General features: G+C 40.0%; 1 protein-coding gene across 2 annotated transcripts in view; it reads right to left on the minus strand.

Moving 5' to 3' along the window:
• Positions 1 to 21708, minus strand: part of rgs3a (regulator of G protein signaling 3a) — a 121924-nt gene extending 100216 nt beyond the window's left edge. Inside the window, exons 1-2 of one of the 2 annotated variants that reach the window (XM_040053169.1) lie at positions 21494 to 21708; positions 5187 to 5254 (exon numbers count right to left, since the gene is read on the minus strand). In XM_040053169.1, the coding sequence (XP_039909103.1) occupies positions 5187 to 5201 (15 nt within the window). In that variant the 5' untranslated portion in view covers positions 5202 to 5254; positions 21494 to 21708. Of the gene's footprint in view, positions 1 to 5186; positions 5552 to 21493 lie in introns of those variants that run through there. The other variant, XM_040053168.1, reaches the window with a different exon arrangement.
• Between the last annotated feature and the right edge of the window lie 655 nt (positions 21709 to 22363).

Genomic DNA, 22363 nt, shown 5'->3' on the forward strand with positions numbered 1-22363 from the left:
TTTCTAACAAGCTATAGTTTAATTTTACTTCAGTACAATCTGACAGATAAACTAAACCCTCACCCTAAATTGGTAACTCAAAATGTCAGATTTCAAAAGATCAATTGCTTTAGTTTTCCATTTAAGGCATTGCAAGAGAATTTTCTGATTTTGTTTTTAAGAGAACATCAACATTTTCTCTAAATATCACACAAATCAAATGTTGCAGTCACCACAACATGCCCTTCCTATGATTATTAATCCTAAATGCCAACAACACTTTCTTAAAAAGCAGCACCAGCATTTCGGAATAAATTACAGGGACATTCGGCTCGCACACTGCAACACACGTTACGAAACACAGTTTATCTTCCAAACATGTTAACTAACTTAATTTATTAATTAACTAAATGCACAAGAACCACAATACGTGAGAAGAAGTTGTGAAAGCGTATTCAGTGGATGGAAAATAGCCATGTGCTTTTTCATTGCTGTGGTACATTCCTTTGTGTATATCAAGTATTATCTTCACCAACATCTCTATCAACATCGCCAAAGCCTTTTAATGAGTCCTGTGTGAATCGCTGAAGGTATTCATGTGCAAGGCCATTACCAAACACTGAAAAATGTTTGAGTTGGTGAAGAGAAGGCAGTTAATGATACCACAGACCTCTTTGTTTAGTAGGGGACAGGGGCGAAAGAGAGGAGAAGGATGCAGAGGAGGATACCACAGTGAGGGAGGAAATTAGCGGTGGTCTGGAACGGAGCAGGGACATGGCAACAGAAAGAGAGTACAAAAAAAATAAAAAAGGAGAAACTCTAAAAGGGTTTTCCATTCTCCCCTAATTTAGTCTGTGAATGTGCTTTCCCCCCTCCCTTAAGTCTCCCCTGAGACTGTCCCACACAAACCGCACAATCATATGTTACTCTGATTCACCCGGAGATAAAGAGGAAGAGGGAAAACAAGAATGAAGGAGGGAGGAGATGAGAAGGGAAGACGAAAGGACCTTTTACACATGCAGATGCCACAATGCCCTCAATGACCTTAAAAGCGACTCTTCCAGCAGTGTAGGAAATGTAATGTATTTGTAAGTTTTGTTTGCATATGTGGAAAACATGAAGATATAGAGAAGTACTTTTTAACCTAAACGATAGAAGGAAAGCATGTGAAAGGTGAAGCTAAAGTTACCTCCTCTGTCTAATCCTGTGCAATCACTCTGATTCTCTACATAAGCGCCATATGACCACTGCTTTTCACAAAGCTGGCATCCCAGAGTGTTTCTAAAGCAACACGGATACATTTTAAGTGTCATACTGATCTGCTGAATAGGTCTGAGGGGCTTTGTCCACTAAAGCATTTTTTGCCAAGTGAAAACGCCAGACGTTCTTCTGAAAACATCCAGCTGGGAGCGCTTGAGAGCGCTTTAGGGGGACAGCGTTTTTTGTGGGGGTGGGGATTCAGCTTAGCGCTTTAGTTGCCACGAAACGGAATATTCACAAAAGTAATGTGAAGCAAGTACCTGACTCCAGCTGACTGTTGGTTAACTCATAGATCCCGGATCAACAAAACGTGACTCCAAGAACTGTTTCCCTCTGAGCAAGGTGCTCATTTGGGGATGTCAGGTAAAGGCAGGGCGACCGTAAAAGTCCTCCGGTGTTTTTAAGTAGCCAGTGAGATATTAGTCCCGCACCTTCTCTACTGTGGCCTGATGGCTAAGTAAATAACAACTGTGCGTTTTACCCAAAGTTTAATTTGTGGCAAACTGAAAAAGCGTCCAGTTTAGAAGACGACGCTGTGGAATTTAGCGTCCTGTAAAAAAACACAGCCCTCAGCCATTGCAAAGTGCGGTGGGGGGGAAAAATTTTTGTTGGACGCAGCCTCAAACTGTTATTGATTATTTTTTATTCACTCCATGCAGTTTTTTGATACCATGAAGATCAACCAATAGGAGTCCCCTTTTACCTGATGTAATTTAATAAATCTCAGAGAAATTAACTTTATAAAATGATTTGGTCTAAAACAAATTGATTGTGGTTTGAGAAACTGTCTTAACAAGCACAGGGGGAACTTCCACTCAGGATATTCAGGGTGTCTGGAAAGTGGAAAAACATCCCTCTTTTATGCCAAGTGTAGGGTTTAAAATCTGCATATTAACATGTAAAATCTGATTTTTGTTAGCAGCACATGGTTTCTGGTTGGGCTTTCAGTACAACTGGTCAATTGCATTTAAGCAGGCTTACAGGTTGTATGCAGACAAACAGTGTGTTTATAGAGCAAATGATGGAATGTATTTTGGGCCAGGGTTGAATGATAGCTTAGCTTTCTTCTTTTTTATCTGCATCCACACAATGACCCATACAGAGAACCAGAAGTCTTGGCCTTTGAGTCGAAGCCATCGTATGTAAGCCAACGGCAGCTAAAGACAGAAGCAGACTCAAGTGAAAAATCTGAGATAAGATCAGGTGGACAAACAAAACAACAAAATATTGAATTTCAACTTAACAGTTTGTTTACTTTGTCCAACCACAAATTAACACTGACATTTATTAATCTTGACCAATCCTCCCTAAACCACAAACAAGCACTTTTTATTGTAGCCGAACAAAATAACTCATCTAACAACCGAAGATTATTTAACGCAAATCAGTGTTTCCCTAAAACTAACCTCCCTGCCTACTTAATTATTTACCGCAATCAATGAGTCATAAAATTAATTAATACTATCTCTCATTCATTCCACTGCCAAAATAGTCACTATTAATTGTTTTATTTTTTCAAAGTTTGTCTGCTAAACAGTCGGTGACCAGCTAAGGACTTTCTTTCTTACAATAGGCTTCTGTGCCTCGTATGCATGTTTTGTTACTCTACTACTTAGACTGAGGTACTGTGGGGTTTTCTGATGACATGCAGCGTATTGTACATTTGTACTAAAAGACTGATAATATACGTTCTTCAGTCTTGTTTTTTTTTTTTTTAATTTTCGTGTAATCTCGAACAAGCACCTGCATTACCATTACAGGATGCATTCTGGAAGATGCTTGTAGCAAAGCAATTTTATGTCTTATTTATTTGCTGCATAATTGCTATAATTTGGGATAAAACAACAGCAGCACCATCTCTGATGTGACACAGGACGGTCAAATGAGTCGCAGCATAAACGAAGAGCCAACCAGGGGCTTCCACTGGCAGCAGTAAAGTAAGATTATTTATATATTTATTTTTAAACATAATAACCACTTTTCACATTTATTGAGCAAATTTTAAAAGCTGACTTTTTGGGGGGTCAGCATTGATTCATCAGAGATCTTAATTTTAATCTATAAGCTAATGTAAAAATTACACACTGGATGCAGTGTAAACCAGTTTCAACATGATAAATATGTTCCATTGCTTTCTGACATTGTGAGGATAAAAAATAAGCTTATTGTAATGGACTGTGATCGACATTATTTGATCAAGATGCCTTTCAGAAAATAGACGGATGGAAACTTAACTTGTATTCAAAAAGCTCTTAGGTTTCAGTTTCTTAGGAGCAGAGTTCTTTGGGTGGCCGTGTGTCGGTGCTAGCTTAGGGTGTCCATTAACCACACGGTTGGAGGTTTAATTCCTTGGCTGTCCATGTGTGAAAGTACCCATGGGCAAGACACTGAATGCTTCTAGTGGTAACCAAGATGCTTGTTGTGTAGCTCTACCACCAATCATGCATGTGAATGAGTAACTGAGGAACTTTTTACACATAGTTAGGTTTGCAGAATTTAACTAAGGATTAAAACTGTAGCACTAAAAAGTGCTACATACAGTTAAGTGCCGACAGATGTATTATTTTTCTTTGACAGACACCTGATAATGAGAGTTGCCTTATCTGACAGCAGCTTTAAAGCCAAGGACTATGCATATGCCATGTCTTAATGACACTGATGTAATGATAGCTTAAATAAAAGCATTCCTTCTAGTAGCTACAATGTTAGTAACTCTTTTGTGCTAGCTTGCTCAGGTCAAGGAGCACGTAGCATAGGTTGCAGCCAAGCAGTGAAAATATTCATTCAAAAAAGTTCCCAGTAGAGCTGGCAAGAGACTGGGAACATCTTACATTATTATACCTCCCTACTGAAGGTTACCACTGGACAGTGCAAAGAAGCTTCTGCCAAAACCACATGCTACATGCAAAACCATCAGGGAGGCAGCTCATGGAGCACAAGGCCAAGAACAAAGCAGTTAGCGTTCCAAATAGGGTAAAAACAGGAAATACTCAATAGATTGAAAATGCCATTTGTGTGTCCCTTAGGAGTCCCAACTGTGCTTTAATCAAATAAACCCCTCAGGTCTTAACGTGTAGGTTTTTCTTTTCATGTTGCTTTTCTTCTTCCTTGTTGCCACTTCAAATGGATAAAAGCATCCTCACTCCCTCTCCAGCAACTTTGAGGACGCTTGAACTCATTCATTTTTAATACTACTTGGCAAGAATGTGGAAATAGAGAAAACTAACTACAAAAAAAAGACATAGAACTGGAAATGCACAACGTGAAGGTCAAGAGAGGCAATGTAGAAAGGATTTGTGCTCTCCAAGAACAGTTAAGAAAAAGTGACTTCTCATCTGACTGCACAATTCCTTCTTTTGCCTTTGTAATGACAAACAATCGCACCGCTCCACAAGTGAGTCACATGGAAGCGAGCCTTTTGACAAACATTGTCTTTCAAGAAATGACATCTCGCTTCACTCACCCCTCAAAGCTTAAGCAAATGATTCAATTAGTTGCTATGGTTTCTCAGAATGTGCAACGTGGAATTTCATGCAGTAAATTTCCCTTACTGCAGGCATGTTTATGCATGATGACTTCAGTGGATGTGGTGTAATGTCACGGGTCAACTACTTTGTGTACATTTAACAGGCCTATCCGTTCATTGCACACAAACGTGGAAAGCCAGTAAATAAAAGCACACAAGGACACACGCAGCTGCTGAAAATGAAGGACCACAAAAGTTGTGCACCTGTATGGAGGAACTTCCAACATAAAGTGACAGCAATGGCATCATTAAACATGTATATGGACACACATGTATATGCACTGCAAATGCTATTAAAGTTCCAGAGTGTTTCTGATGCAGTTCACTCACACCCAAACACAGAGCAGAAACAAATGTAAGCACAAGTAAGCTTTACACACACACACACACACAAAAGTAAGAAAGGTTTTATCACACTTACTGTTAAGCATTGCATATTCTCAGGCCGATTGGTCTCAGGGGCAGCACCATGGTTTGACAGCACAGCCTCTGAAATGTAGACAAAGGAATCACGGGCTGAGACAGTGCCTTTGGAGCACATTTCTCCCTGTGCCAATGCAAAATGCTCCGCTGGATGTACAAAAATAAAGTCCTCAAACAGTTCTGAGAGTCCATAAAAGTCGCTCGCATAGATAACAAGCAATTATGGCAACAGTTGTCTGGAGCAGCCTTTGCTGGGCTGGGAAACTTCAGAGAGCACATAAAAGGCAAAAGAAGAAAAAAAAGAGAGCAGAAGAAGAAGAAGACAGGGCAGCCGCGAGAAGGAAAATCCCGTAAGATGCGAGGATCCAACAAACTGCCCAAGAGAGGAATGGAAGTGAGAACAAGTGAGAGGGAGGGAAGAATAGAGGGAGGAAAGGAGGGAGGGGTGAAGAAGAGAAAAGCAACTCCTCTCTCACTCTATTATCCGTCTGTCACAGGGCTCCTGGGAAGTTGCTATGGTTACAGGGACTCACGCCTCAGTGTCCTTTTAACTATAGCTCATAAAGGCAGCATTCAGCTTTAGGCCATGATGCAGATCTCCCTCACTCGCTCTGTCTTTTTCTCTTTCTGTCTGTGCTTTTACTTCCGTTTACATCTCTCGCTTAATATGTACACCTTTCCTCACTCTCTTTCTTTGCCTCCCAAACTTCAGACAGAGCCACCCATTCGTCACCCTCCAACCACTACCATCATCCCTTTGTTTGATGTGTCAATCCCCCTCCCCTTACCCCTCTCTTTATACTCTTGAGTCACACCCCTACCTCTCGCACCGTAGGAGAGGCGCGATCCTGTCTCAGACTGAAATTTTCAAAGTTTCAGCAAGCTCAGTCCAAACAGTCCCAGCGTAAATCAAAGAAAATAGCTGAGTAACCACTGATTTGCATTTTCTCCCCACTTACACATTTCACTCTTGCAATTGTGGCATATTAGTAACTAAGCAAAGGTTTGTGTCACCCCTAATTTCTTTATGTTTTCCTATAAAATGGGAAATAGATGCAGTAAATTGTTGAAATATGTAACATACATGGAAGTGCAGTATGTAACGCAAAAACAAAGTTTGTACAATTCTGACGAGTATGAAAGTCAATATTCTGTATGATCACCTTTATTCTTTAACACAGTCTGAACACTTTTAGTCAAGCTAAGCAGTTTTCAGGAATAGTTCTCCAGGATTCTCTAAGGACAATCAAAGCGCTTCTGTGGATTCTGAGTGCCCTTTGTTATGTTCTTTGTCATGATGATCCCACACTACTTCAATAACGTTGCAGATCTGGGGAGGCCAATCCACAACTGACATTTTCATTGTGTATTTTTCTTTCCAGGTATGCTTTTAATGCATTGCAGTGATTTTTTTATGAACGTACTATATGATGCTGACACCAATCAGAGACTTTCCACTTCTTGAAATTTGACTGTACTTCTCTGCATTCATAATTCAGTTAATTTTGACGAGATGACCAACACCACTGGCTGAAATCGACCTCCAAACCATGACAGAGCCTCCACTGTTATAAAGATGTATTATCAAGACAAAAATGTTGAATGCTACTATAGAGTGGGGTTTTTTAAAGCCCGCCCGCTACTTCTTCTTTTCAGACACACTGCACATTATCCCAACATATGCAAATCATTTTTAATATTAAAATATTAAAAATTCTGCTCTTTGGGAATCACCTTGTTGATGCAAAAATACTGTTTTATGCTGTCAGACTGTGTCATCTGTGGCATTTTTCACAGATTCAACAAAAGAAATGGTGCATGAAAACACAATTTAGTAGTTTAGTTCCTTTTTATGCTTGAATGGTTCATATGTCAGTGTTAGGTGGCTTAACAAAAAAAACATTCCTCTAAAAATGGTTTGGTATAAAGACTGGAATGATAATGACTGAACTTCAGAAAACCAAGAGAACTGTAGCTTAAGACCACATTAAAAATTATCAGGAAATCTGCCTCCTTGGAAGCAAAATATAAAGTAATGAGAGGTGTCTAGGAATTTTTGCATGGTACTGTATTATTTATCTGTCATACAGGGTTATGAGTGAAACATTATTTTTCTTTTTTGACTTCATTTCATTTGTTTTTTGGGGGTAGGGGTTGTTTGTTTGTTTTTTAATGAAAGGTAACTTTATTATACATGCATGAAAAACAAAATTAAGCACTTCTCAACATTCTGGACACAGTTTCCTGTGTAACCCTGTTGTAGTTTTTAAGTAAATCTATTAGCTGTGAGTCTGAAAGTTCCTGGGGAAGGCAAAAAAGAGGGGCTAACCTGGCTGGCTTTAAGCCCAGAAGAGAAGCCTTTTGTCTGGGTAAGACATAAGTAGCACAGGCCATATGAGGGTAGAGGCATGCGGCAGCTAGCAGTGAGAAATATCCAACATGATTGAAGGGAAAGAAAGTGGTACAATGCCACATGGAAACAGTGGACAGTGGGAAAAGTACACACTAGACAAATTCAAGAAAATGTGGGGAAAGGTAGCAGAAGGGAGAAGTTGAATATTTGAGAAAGACAGGCAATGACAAGAGGGGGGAAAACAAAAAGAAACAGAAGGCAAGAGTGAAAAAAGAAAAAAGAGAATTCAAAAGGTGCTGGCAGTGCATCGCTGTTGAGTCAGCCAGTGTCAGATCTGCCAGAACACTGAAGCCTTTGACTTTGCTTAAGTCCCTCATTGCAACACTCAATCACTTGACATCCAGGCCCTTTTTATTCACCTGCTGACACCCACAAACAAACACTTGATGAAGAGAGCAGAAAGGCCAAGAAAAGAGACGAATGTCTCCACTTCACTTTGGAAGTATCTCGAGATCAACTCAAGCAGCAGCAAACACTGTGTAAAATGCATTAATTAGCACAGCTAACTGACAACAGAATAGGAGTAGCAAAAGTATGTTTTAAAGATATTTAAACACACATGAGGTTTTGTGAGCAGCAGGTTATGATTTTTGCTCACTATTCAAGATGTTTAAGTCTGATATCCTGAATAACTTTGTGGGAAATTTGATATGGTGAGTTTATGGACTAAATAAAAACAGTCATGTTCAATGCATATTTTTAAGGGTGTAATCATCTTTCAATATCAAATAGCTGGAAACAAATAATAAAACGTAAAATACATTTTTTGAAAAAGCACACCATTGAAAAAAAATTATTTAAAGTTAATTTGAGCTGAAATAATCATTGGTAAATAAAAACAAAATCAGTTTTTGAATTTCACTAAAGTAAAGAACCATTTTTTTAAAAGGTAACATAAACTATGGTATAATTGAAAACAGTACAATTAAAGCTCTACTCATTTACAAAAACAAATCGAGGGAGTGTAATATATTCTGCAATTGTATTAGTTTAAAAACAGGTCAATTTCAAGATGATTTTGACATTTCCGTCATAATACATTTGAAGGAAATACTGTGTATGTTGAGATTAGGCTAATCTCAGATTTAAAAAAAATAATCTAAATAAATGAAAGAGTTTAAATGCAGTCAGGATTATTTAAATGTTACTGACTTTGTAATCTTCTAAAATAAAATTGATCATTTTAGATGTGAGAACTGACAGTATTCCAACTCTCACTTTTATTGTTGTCAAAACCTATTTTATATACACACTGCTTGATGTAGGAAGTGACTTTTGCCATGGCTGAACAAAGGTTTCAATTTATTGAACAACTAGAGTGGAATGTTTTAAAGCTGGGATCAGTGAACAAGCAGCCCTTATTCTGTGCTTGTCGTTATCTACACAACAAAGATTGGAGAGTAAAACAACTATGCACGCGCGCACACGCACACACACACACACACACACACACACACACACAAACCACCAGAGGTCTTTATAATGCAGTATGATTTACGTTTGATAGGATACTTTCTGGTACATAAAGCTGCACAGCTGTCGGGGAATGACAGTCTCAGTGATTCAAGATTCAAACATTTCTTAAGCGTGATGACATCAAGATGACCTCTACCACAGTCTGTGTAAAAAAAAACAAAAAAACGAAACAAATCCCTCAGGCAGAGATGTTGTTTGTAGGTTAGATGAAATGTGCATGTCTGTCTGAGTAATGCTGCTTTAGTTTACCCAGTTTTGGGTTTTGTATTTTGCATTTGTTGTACAAACAGGATATTTTGGGTTTAAACTGGATATCACTTCAATCTGAGTTTATGGGTGGTTCTGGTAAATAGTTGTGTGACTCACCACAGAGCTGAATGCTGTGTGGTGCTCAAGGGAGTCTTTATTGGTCAGTGGACAAATTGATTCTCAAGGAAAGACAAGACACAAAGAGGTAGGGCAGCAAAAGTTGGATCCGGCTTAGTTTTTCCGTATTATATAAATAACAGTATTATAGTTGCTGTCATAATTATTGTGTTGGGTAAACATATATAACATACCCATGATGCATATCTGTCTAACTACTTGACTGCATGCTGTTCTGTCGTCCTGTCATTGGTGTTTAACTGAAAGCACTTTCTGTGTCATTATTTCATCCATCCTTTCATCAGTCTACGTATAATTGCCACCAGACCTTTTCCAGGACATAAGTAACATCCAAGCAGCAAGCTCCAGGGCTTAAAAATTAAGCTAATGTGAAAGTGTATTCAAATTAGTCCCATTAGACTTTGTTAAAATGCCAAGCTTTACATCAGAAATAAACAAAAACAGCCTGGCACAACAACATTTAGTATCTGTAACTAGTTTTCTACTTTTTAACCGTAAAAAGCTGTGAATTATTTCTATGACTTACTCACTTAAATTGTATTAAAGCTTAAAGTTATACATTATTAGGGTACCACATGTCACTTCAAGCGACAGGTGGGTGTTAACACAGGCAGCTGTACTGCTCGGTCAACTGAACTGGACTCAACCATGTTTGTACTTTTCTATTTTGTGCTCCTTCCTCCTGATGTTGCTGTCCACTGGGATTGCCACATCTATTACAACTGCAGGCTTCTGCTCCTTGTCAACAAGCACTATGTCTGTTTGGTTTGCCAGCAGCTGCTGGTCTGTCTGGAACTTTAAGTCCCACAGGACCTTAGCACTGTTGTTTTAAACGGCCTTCAGTGGTGTCTCCCATTGGGAGTTGGGTACTTCTATGTTGTTCCTATACACTATCTCAGACAGGATATGCCTCTCCGAGTACAGCCTGCAGCCTGGGTCCTGTCGACTCTGGATCTGATGCTTAGGGCCTGTTCTTGTGTTGCCATGATCAGAGCTTCTGTCCTTTCCTTTATGTTAGCCTTTTCCTGATAGCTCATCTCAGGGGCCATCTCCCTATATTTGTGAACACTTCACATTTCTTCCTAGATTATTCCTGGATTGAGGTTCTGGCACTCACTAATCCTCATTCTTTTTTCTTTTTTTTTCTTTTTTTTTTTTTGTGTCCCGTTTGGATCTTTAGCCATCAGAATTGTTGTCTTAAGGCCAAGAAAGATGCCAAGCGGATTTATTTTACCAAGTGGATCGTCATGGCCTTGCCATATTGGTCCATTTGATTGACCTTTATTATAATTATGAATTTATTTTATTTTCAGTTGCTACAAACGGGACAGACATGACTGGGGGATAACACAGGGAGAAAGAATGAAAGAAAGAGAGGGAGAGAAAGAAAACCAAAGGGGAGAAGAGACGGTGAGAAGGGGGGGAAGAAAGAAAAAAACAAAAAAACAAAAAACACCTGGGTCACCTGTATGGAGAAAAAAAACAGAAGAGAAAGCAAACAACAAAGAGCAACATAATAAAAAAAACGGCACCATCACAATAAACTAGCTAGCAGTAGAAATCAGTAGATACTAAATAATAAACGATATTGTGCAGCACGCAAGATAGACAGCGCACAATGTGCTTTGAGGCAGCAGCCAAGAAAGCTGTAGTCCGCGTCTGTGAATACCCGTGTGTACACCTGTGTGCATACCTGTGTGGATCAGCATGCTTGCATTCCAAAGGTTTCTCCATGTAACGATCTGCTAGGGAGTGTGGGGGGCCACAGCCCCGTCCTCCAGGGCATGAAGCAGGTATGGAGGAGATCAAAACTCCAGACATCCAGAGGCCCCCAGAACACAAGAGACCAAGGAAGACCAACAGAGGGGCAGCCGCGCCACTGTCCCAGTAAGAGCTGAGGAGAGTCCCAGATGAGGGCTCACTCAGCAGCCGCGGAGCAGAAGCCAGGGGGAGTTGCAGTGACGTGCCCGTGAGCTCCGCCGGCAGCCAGCTGTGCCTGAGTGACCGAGCCCCAGGCCGAGAGGCCGGGGGCACCCCACCTCCAAAGTGGCCCGAGCGAGCCCCAGGCTCCAGGCCCCGATAAGCGGCCGCCAAGGAGTGAGCCGGTGTGTACCCGGACGCCCACCGCCAGACACAAAGAACCACCAACGCATCGACACCTGAGGGAGTCCGCCACTGGCAGGGGAAGTGAATCCTCATTCTTCCTATTTCCATAGTTTTTCGAGCCTAAGAATCCTGGATGTTGGGTGTAGACCTCCATGCATTGTGAGGAGTTTAGGGGTCTTGACATTAGTGGCATCTACTTCCTCCTATGGTCAGCTTATTATTCCAGCTGGGTACCAAATGGTCAATGGGGTGCATGCACTGATGGCTTGGAGTTTACTCCTCCTGCTGAACTGGTTTCCCAGCACCTGTCATATCTTCTGGAGGTATTTGGCTTCTGTTGACCTTTGTGCATCTTTATCCTGGTCCCCGTTAGCCTGTAGGATACCCAGGTACTTGTAGCTGTCCTGCATCTCCACTATTCTGCCCTCTTAGTTTATTTCAAACATTTAAAAGAACAAAGTATTGCTATTGACATATATCAACATTCAACAAGCCAATACAACCCAAAACTAAATACCTGATATATCAATTTTCTGTATATACAGTAAGTAACTCATATATTATGCTAAGGGATACTAGTGTACTTGTGTGTCCAGATCTGGTCACTTCTGGCTCCAAAAAACAAAAACTCAAAACCTAAGGTTTGAAACTGTCCCTATGGCAGTTTTTCACTTTTCTGAGAAACTGGACATTGAGGGTCATTATCTATTCAGAGTCATTCCTGTCATCACACTGAAAGAAAGCACAGTGACATTTCTGCCACAGATTTCAACAGATAATAACATCTTTATTTTTAAGAATAATCTCTACAGACAGTGGATGAGATGTCTATATAACAAAACTTTCTGTTGAAAACGAAGGCTAACTTTATGATAGTGTCATTATAATAAGACAGATGTGCCATATATTATATTATGTATATATTTTGTTTACAAACCTAAAACCTTTGTTTCTGTTGAGCTGACATAAGCCTTGAGATGCAAAAAAAAACCCCATTTCTACTCAATCAGAGTGAGAGGTTCAAAAACATCTACAACCACTAAATGAGAGGACTTTCAAAAGTCAGAGGATTATTACCTATTCTAATGCACAATTTCACACCGTATTCATTTACTAACTGGTGCTTGAAGATGCTTTTCTTTCTCTATTATCTTGTAAAGGGGTAAAAGTGCACATAAGTAACTAGAGGTCAGCAAAATAATATGAAAAAATATAAACCATACAATTCAAACAACATCATCCTTGCTGTTAGACAGAGGTTATAAACACCTTGTACAGTGACTGTACTGTACAGCGACTACAGTGAGTGTACAGTCTTATCCACTTTTCTTCTTCACCCCCTCCCTCTCCTGTTTCCTATATAAAGACGCTGCCTAGCTGTCACTCCTACTGAGGCTGGCCAACAAAGAAACGTTTCAGCTTAAGTCCTGCCCACAATATTGAGCTTAACAGAAAACAAAACTTTTTATTAATGTTTTAATCACATTTCCATTGCATTGGGGGCAATGTTAATGATCTATCACCGTCTGTTTTAACTCTTTAGCTATTCTGTTTGATTGCATGACAAAATTACATTAAAAAGTAACATGAAGCCTTAGGTAGACTACAGCAATACATCTGTAAGAACATAAAGGCTATATTCCTTTTTGCAAATACACTTACTGGACACTTTATTAGTTACACAGTGATAGTACTATGTTGAACCTCTTTTTGTCTTCAGAACTGTTTTAACTATTTGTGCTTTAATTATTTGTGGCGCAGATTCAACAAGGAAATATTACACCACATACCACAGGCGCTCTACTGGACTGAGATCTGATGACTGTCATTTGAGTACAGTGTACATTGTAATTTTCAAGAAACCAGTTTTTGTGACATAGCATGTTGCCGCGCTCAATGCAGCCATCAGAAGATGGCTAAGGAAAGGCAACATCAATCTTGAAAGGCACATCCCATCCAGATGTTGTCTTTTTCAGAGAAGGCCTTGCATATTTCATCAAGACAATGTTAAACTACATACTGCATCTATTACAAGGCATGGTAGTCCAGATCTTTCACCAACTGGTGCACCAATAAATGAAGAAAAGAGAGAACATCCTCGCCCAAAAGTCCAGCAGCTGGTCTCCTCCATTTCCAGACATTTATGCACTGTTGTTAAAAAAAGAGGGGATACTACACAACAGTAAACACTGGCCCAGCTTTTATGTGATATGTTGCCAAAATCAAAATCAATATGCGGCAATACTTTTCTTAAAATGACACATTTTGCCATTTTCACATTCTATTGTGAATAAAATATCAATTTATGGGATTTAGATTTTCCTAACTTTTTTAGAAATAGTCTTCTAAATAGATGTGCAGCAAATGAATTGTGTGTTTGCTCAGAAACGATAAATACCAGAAAAACCAGAAAAAGACACATTTTAAAAATCACACAAGAATAATACATATTTCTAAAACAGAAGGTGAGTGTTGACCTAATTCTTCTTGACCTCAGCAACAGCTGAGCAACCCACTCACGATTATTGCACGATGCCAGATTGAATAAGACAATATGATGACTTCTGGGCCCTCTGGTCAGCCGGACAGTAATGACAGACACATTTCATTTCCTGTTTCTGTCCTGAGCAAGGGAAGACAGCCAGAAAGGATTATGTCAGATGGCTGTTGATTCAGTGTTGCCTGATTGTCCCTGATTCAGATTGGGGGGGAAAGGATTTAAGGAGAAAAAACATAGAAATGTTTAGAGGTTGGGATTTTTAAAAAGTCCCTAGAAATCTCCAGTTTGAATAGTGTCTACAAATTCAAGAAATTCAACAGCATCTTCATCATCTTCAGCAGTAATAGTGTTACACTTTTTTACAGCACTGGATACTTTGATGATATTTGGAGTTATTTTATGTTTATTCTATACTGCATTTGGTGTATTAATTCCTGTTATTGGCTTTTTGGTTTAATGCACATTGCTGGCATAATACATTATTGCATTTTTTTAAAGGTTTCCTTGCAATCGTCTACATCGATTTTATAATCTGTCTACATTTGTTTAACTTGACAAGCACTATAATGTGACTTTTAAAAACGACTGCTATAAATGAGCAATAATGTTATTATAAAGTAAAATAGTTAAACCAAAAAGATTATCAACAGTACTAATGAACACGTGAATCAGAAAAGTCTTTCTGTGACAGATCTACTTCTCCTGTCACCTCCTGTGCACAAGCTGCTTCCTCCATATAAACTAAAATGGGAATTCGTGGAGAGGAATTTAGTTAATATGTGTTTAAAGTAGTTTTATTGTTAAGATGAAACAAAAAGTTCAAATTCACAACTCTGACCCAACTACAGCGTCTGTGTACACTAGGGTGACCAGGTGTCCCACTTTATAGAGGGAGTGCACATCATTTTTATTCCTTGTCCCCCCGTTCCACATATTGAGACAGTGGCCCACATTCTGATTGGCTCTAGCCTGCAATACACTTTTCCAAAGTCTGGCTTTTAGCCAATGTACGTAAAGAAAGCAGGGAAAGCTTTCATCATAGTCAAGAGCAGGTTATCCTGTGTTTTGCTGCCAGTGGGGAAAACTTAACAAAGTCACAAGTGATGTGCATTTTGGCCGAACATGATGGAAACAGAATGAAAATAAAAGAACAAAAAATCCCTGAAAACTACATATAATTGGGTGAAGCTGTTGGAAGGCACTTCCTTTGCTTTTTTGCCAGGGTTATTTTTCAGTTTTGTGTGAGGGGAAACATGGTGTAAAGTGACATGGAAGGTGTGAGTCATAAATGGCTCAGAATCTTTTAAAGAAGTCAGGTGTGCCCATAAGAGACGTACAGATATGTAGCTGCAGTCCTACTGAAGCCCAAAGACAATTACAAGACAATTACAGTATTGCTTAGAACCAGCTTAAGCTTCCTTTTACGCCTGTTATACTTAGTTGGTGAGAGAGATGGAAAATTGGCTACCTCTTAGCACTACTGTGTTTTAACACTGTGCCCCCAAAACACTACTACTCCCTTTTCCTTTTTTTGGGATGTGCTTGTCTTAGTGTACGCTGTCAGAGTACAAGTTTGAAAAGGTTTCCTTTCTTATTTTGTTTTTTCTTTATTTGATTCCAGAATGTGTGTACCCATCAGCTCTCCTAGAGTAACCGCCTGTCTCCTGGAATCTCCCCCATGCTCTTGAGACTGTGCAGGGAGACACAGCAAACCTTCTGGCGATGGCATGTGTTGATGTGCCATCCCGGAGGAGTTCCGCATATTGCCTCATGCCACCAGTAGTGACACTCACCTGAGTCTAATGCAAAACTGGTGAAAATGAGGAGGGAGAAAGTGTCAAAAATGTCCTCCAACTCTAAACCCATTGTCTCCCCTCTAGTGCACATGTTGTTAATTTTATTACCACCAACACAGCTGATACTGATCAACAACCCCCTCTGCTACTTAACTGGCTGGATCAATATCCCAGAAGTTTAACTGACTTGATGCTTTACTTTAAAAAGTGTTGCTTTCCTTTTTTTGAGCACTGTCAGACCTGTCAGTATGCTGATGTGAGACAATCCACAGAGCTTGTCGGCTTCCTCCCATCTCGTTCACTTACTTCTGCCTACTTTCTGCAGACTCGATATGCCTGCCTATCAAATTAATTCAGATTTACTTCATGTACATGTGCCATCTCAGTTTCTTGCCTCTGACCCCAGCACATTGAAGTGTCCGCCCACTTTAGATTGAACTCCATGCTATTAGTAGGCTGCAGAGATTCATGGTTGGGATGCAACTAAATGCCAAACACACCCACGGTCAGACTGTGCATGCATCTGTCTGCACCTCTTATTAGTGTCATTATGTGACAAGTTAGGTGGGAGAGACTACACTTTTATTACAGGCCTTTTCCCTCTGTGGATATATTGACTTGTGTGACATACTGTTAGTGATACCTCTGTTGTGCTCAAAGCTCTCAATACCAGGACCGCAAAACTAAATCAGCTCAATGGAATTCATTTTATTCACGATAGCTTTGCTCTTTCACGTCAGGTCAGTCAGTTTTCTGAGAAACATTCTTGCAGTCAGGTCAAAAAGTTTGGTAACCTCACTTCATCCAATTCAAACCTGAGCAGAGATTTAAATAAGCAGTGATTTTATGATGGCAGCTTTCATCCATCAAATGTGACTTTCATTTCACCTTTGTCTTATTGTGTGGGTTAAATAACAGCCGACAGTGTCAACACAGCACAATGTGTAGCGCAGATTGGAGCCTTTGGGGTCAAGTGTTTCATTCAAGCTCAAGTAGCTGTAAGCCTAGGGTCAGGTTCACCCTTCAAAGCGCGCGGCAGATGTATGGCCCGTCAAACATTCAGTACGCAACCTTGCAAAGATCGTGCACACACGCAAACTCCTCGCCAGTGTTGACCAGAACAAATATACAGCAAACACACTTCCCCCTCCCCCACACTCATGCCCACCCCCCTCCAATATACGTTTATAATCACACAGTGTCCGTTTTAATCTGCTGATCTAAAGGCGCGGCGTGCCATCTGGGAAAGCTTGGCAGTGTTTATGTACGCTTGTGCACTTTGTCTGGGTCCCCGTTCGTCTATCCTAAAACAGTGAAACAAATGTGAGTATGATGCAGATGACACACTTATTAAGCACAAACCCAGAGGGTGCTTCGCTATTTTTTGCTTTCACGGACATACAGACCACCTGACCCACATCGTAAGCTTGTTGGAGGCAAGTGGTCAAAAGCGCACACACACGTACATGTCACTCTGGGTCAGCTGTCTCTATTGACACACTGCGCTCAAGCTAAAAAAAAAAGCAGAAGTATGAGATTTTTTGCTTCTTTCTTAAAATTAATCAATAAATGCAGAGGTATGGATTAAAGCACCGAAGTAACACATTCCTCATTTTGTGTTTTTGTGTTTCATCTCACATAAATGTATCAACCACGTATTTAGAGGATAAGCTCTGGATACATCAGGTATCACGCCTCATCTCACAAAAAGTTGTTTAGCTGCCATTCATGCACAGCTTCTCAACTCATCTTAACCGAAGTTAAGATGGCAGCCTTTTTGTTGTAGCCCTACAATGTAATTAGCTGTCAACGCAAAGCGATGGATAGATTTTGTTGTGGAAGCATTCATGAGAAAATTCTGTCCCTGCCAACAAAGTAAAGGAAGCAAAAATTCGGACAATCTGATACTTAGATTGTCAAACTATGATTCCAAATAGTCTCTCTACTGTGGCCGTTTTTTAATACCTTTTTGATTCGTGTAAATATGTTTTTTAAAAAAAGTGAATGGATGGATGGATGGATGGACGGACGGACGGATGGATGGATGTTTTTAAAAGCACCGATATCATGTTTTGACCACATATCAGATTTTGAAAGTGTACATTAAACGTATTAATTCATTGTTGGTTTTTATTTTTTGGTCTTCTGGTCAATAATTTCTCTGAAGAAGCACATAAAGTTTTCTTCCTCATCAGGTCAGCTTGATGGTGCTTCATGCGCACATGGCTGCCAGTCTCATAAATGCAGTTTAGCATATTTCTGCATCCAGGGATTTGGCCTGGCACAGCCAAGGCTCTGCGATGGCACAGGTCTCTGAGTGAGGGATTAGTCAGACACACTGATCCAAACTGTGCACCTCTGGTGGACATTAACATGGATTAACTTGCTGACCAGTAAAATGCTTGTTTCAACAGAAGAGGTTTGTTAATAAACTGCGACATTCTTTCAAAGTGAATTTGGTATTGTGGCATTATTGGAGCGTAGCTGTTAACATGCACTGCCTTTGAAGTCAAGAGCAGCTTCTGATCTCAGCTTCTGATCAGCTCAGTCTTTAAACTGTTTAGACTGGTTTGACAAAATTACCTAAAAAGGAAATTTTGCATTACTATGCAAATATACAACAAGTTTGTCAGACTAAGCACATTTTCCACAACACAAAAGTCAGATAAGAGACTTTTTCTTAAGTGGAGTTAAACAGCAAAGCAAGTAAGCATAGAGTTTGGGTGCTATTAACTTTTCTTTTGTAGCTAAAGTTGAATTCTTAAGTTTAACCAAAATGTTTGCTTGGTTTTTGGGTTGGTTTTTTTTTTACATACAACAATGAATAACGTCATAAACCCTGAAAAAAACCACATCTGGATGCGAGCATACATTGCTCTACAGCATTTATATACTTTTCAGCATTGCTGGTGGGTTTCCAGATGTGTAAGCTGCCAATTTCATAGGCTCTAATTCACCCTCATACCATCAGAGGTGCAGCCTTTGAATTCAGCACTCAAAACAAGTCGGGTGTGCCCTCTCACTTTTATTCTAGAGGACACAGCGTTCACAGAACGGTTTTCCACTTTGCCTCAGTCCATATTAAATGAGCTGTCAACAGAAGGCGCTGTGTTTCTGGATCACGTTCACATATGGCTTCTTCTTTGCATGATGGAGCTTTAACCTGGATTTGTGGATGGCACGGTAAACTGTGTTCACAGAAGATTATTTCTGGAAGTGTTCCTGATCCCATGCAGTGATTTCCATAACAGCATCATGCCTGTTTTTGATGAAGTGCTAGCTGAGGGCCCAAAGATCACATGCATCCAACACTAATCTTTGGCCTTGTAACTTTCACTCTCTCCAGATTCTCTGAATCTGTTGATCACATTATCCACTGTACATAATGAGATATTCAAGGTCTTCATAATTTTACATTGAACAACATTACACTTTTTGTACCACTTACATTTCCAGCCTTTCGTTGCCCCCCATCTCAAACTTTGCTGCATCGAAATCAAAATGAGTTCATATTTTTCAAAAAGTCGTGCAATTTCTCAGTTAAAACATTTGATCTTTCCTATTTTCTCTCTATTTTGTTTACCTTTTATACTGTATCAGTAGGAATAAAATATTTACACTGCACGGTTTGACTCACCCTTGTATAACGCCCACTGTCCTGCCTGGTGAAAGAGCGCACGCAGGCGGCCATAACATGATGACCGATTTCATCAACCAACGACAACTCACAAACAACTACAGCTGGCACCCAGTTACAACAAAAACATTACTCTGACTTTGAAATAAATATGCAAAAACAATCGTCAACCTCAAGGTTGTCTTTTAACTCAGCTTTCACTTTGAGAACGACAGAAACTTTTCAACACGAACAGACAGTAACAATCTGCTCCCGGAAAATAATCAAATACAGTGAAGGATGTTGTTTCTACATTGTTAGGCTTCTAAGACACCAGCAGACAGAGAGACTTAGAGAGTGAGAAAAGAAACATGATGACATGCAGTAAAATGACAAATTGGCCTTGAGTCCAAAGCTTTACAAGAATAGGGTGAGCCTGCCAAAACTCTCTGTATGCCCCACCCCAATCCTATTATTTCAGGGTCTTCATTAAGGATACGCTGTACTGTATAAAATTCAAAGCAGTGATACAAACAAGTTATCTAGTAAAAGCCTTATAATGATTTGCTTCCGAATGAGGTAAAAGACAAAACAGAAGACAAATGGCAGAGACGTCATAGTGAATAACAAACAGGGAAATCAGAGAAAACACGGGGACAAGTGTACAAAAATACAAGTGTGACAGAGATGTGTGAAATGAAACTGACAGAGAAAATGAGGCGAAAGGATGTTCAAAAAACACATGAATAATCAGTGTGAAAGGCACAAAATAAAAATGGCCGAGAACAGAGGGGAGAGAGAAATAGGGAGAAGATGGAAGCACGCTGAGTGATATTGTAATGAATGAGGCTCGGGTCATTCCCATGTTAGTGTATGTCATGCTGCAGCAGTGCCTCCATGGCCTACATTCTGCCAGCTGGCAATGCACGAGTGCATTCGTGAGTGTGCACTTCCACTCACACAAACACACAAACACAGATCAGTTGAGACAGGAGCGGGACAATATTCCCAGTGGAAAAGACGAAAACGGTCTACACTCACTCATGCAAACATGCAGTTTTTACTTCGTTCTCTCTTTCTTTCTTTTTTTCCTTTCTCGTTTTTGAAGTAATGTGCTGTGAAATAAAGATGTTGAAACTTCCTAAATAGCTCTTTCTCAACATCTATTTCTGGTTTGGCTAAATTAAAAAAAAAAAACCTTCCAGTTTACAAACCCCAAAAAGAACAATTTGCCTATGAGCACAAGTCAGGATTCCCTCATGCAAGGTTGGTAATGGTTTCCTGATGCCTGAGTATTACCCAATCTGATGCCCCAGTTCCATCTACAGCAGCATAAAACTAATTTTAAAGTTGCATGAGGCAGATTAGCCTAGTTCAGCCAAGTGGTATAAATTGGGATAGGTTAGCTAACGTCTCACGATATCACCGTCATTCTCATAACCCAGAACGTGAATATGAAAAAGGAAAGTTGGCAGCATCACTGAGAGAGGAGAAGGCGAGTGTTGTTGGGGGTGAACAAGAGTACGTGTAGCTCTGTGTGCTGATGTGAAAGGTTTGTGCAAGTGTGTACAAAAGAGATAGGGTCACAATGATACTGGGGACTCAATCCCAGTATTACTAATCCACTGAAAGGGAAAACTAAGCTCCTTAAAGGTTCCCCAGTGGAGCAACCACTTTAGCCCAGCACGAGAAAATTAGATGAGAATTGACAGATTATGATCACACGCACAGTAACAAAGAGAGATTAAAAGTAATATGAGCAACCAAAGAAGCACACAGAAGAGGAACAAGGGCACAAAAGAAGGTATAAAAGAAAAAAATGTCTAAAAATGTGGGAAGTATATTTAAGAAGGAGAAAGAAGTTAGGGGAGATCGCACACATCTCTGCAGCATCCTCAAAACAAGCCACGCTGGTCCACGCGGCAAATGCAGTGCTGTTTCCAACATAACGTGCAACTTCAGAATACATGTAAAGTGAGTACAGTCAAGTATGACAACACGGACTACTCACCTATTCTAGGCTGCTCTCATGGCTGGCACAGAGAAGCATCACTCCAACATGCACACACCACCAGCAGCACCAACTACGAGTGAGTGCAAACATAAGTAGGAAGAGAAGGAGCACTCAAAGGTGGTGAGAAGAGAAAAAATAGATTTCCAAACAAATGTGTCTGTGAGCGGGGTGTGCGAGTGTCTGTGTGTATGTGTGTGTGTGTGCTGGATGTGTAAGGGGGGGATCCACTCCAGCAGCGAATGGTATCGGAGCGCCCTGTCTCTCTCCCCCTCTCTCTCTCTCTCTCACTCTGGCAACTGTGACACGTCAGGGTTTCATCCAGACCCCTCCCTCCTTCCCACTCTCTCCCTGTCTTTCCCTCGTTCGCTCTTCCAATCCCTCTCTTTGACTCTCTTAATCCCTCGCATCCCCAGCCTCCCAATCTGAAGACAGATAAAGACTCCAAGCTGTGAGACTAGCACACACGTACATATAAGAATAAGTGGCCGAGCCCTGTTTAACCTTCGCACACTGGCCATGAGAATAATTTTATTCTTATGTCACATTTATTTTCTATACTTTTACCAACTTTAATGGTGTTTTCACTGGTTGAGATTTAATAAGTCAGGGTTTAATTTTAACAAAAAACGTGTTACTTAGAGAAACTGAAACAATATGTACTTATATGTGAGAGGATTAGGGGAACTGAAAAAAAAAACATATTTCAAACATATTTTTGTTTTTCTGTTGGTTTAAAATTCTGATTTTGGAGTGAAAAAACTAGTTTTAATTCTAATATAATAATAATAATGCTTCTTAAAAGTCTAACCAAATTCTGAGTTCAGAATTCCAGCAATCAGTCAGGATGACATTAATCTCAGATGTTTG

The sequence above is a fragment of the Simochromis diagramma genome, unplaced genomic scaffold, assembly GCF_900408965.1.
Source record: "Simochromis diagramma unplaced genomic scaffold, fSimDia1.1 OVJJ01000596.1, whole genome shotgun sequence".
Classification (NCBI taxonomy): Eukaryota; Metazoa; Chordata; class Actinopteri; order Cichliformes; family Cichlidae; genus Simochromis; species Simochromis diagramma.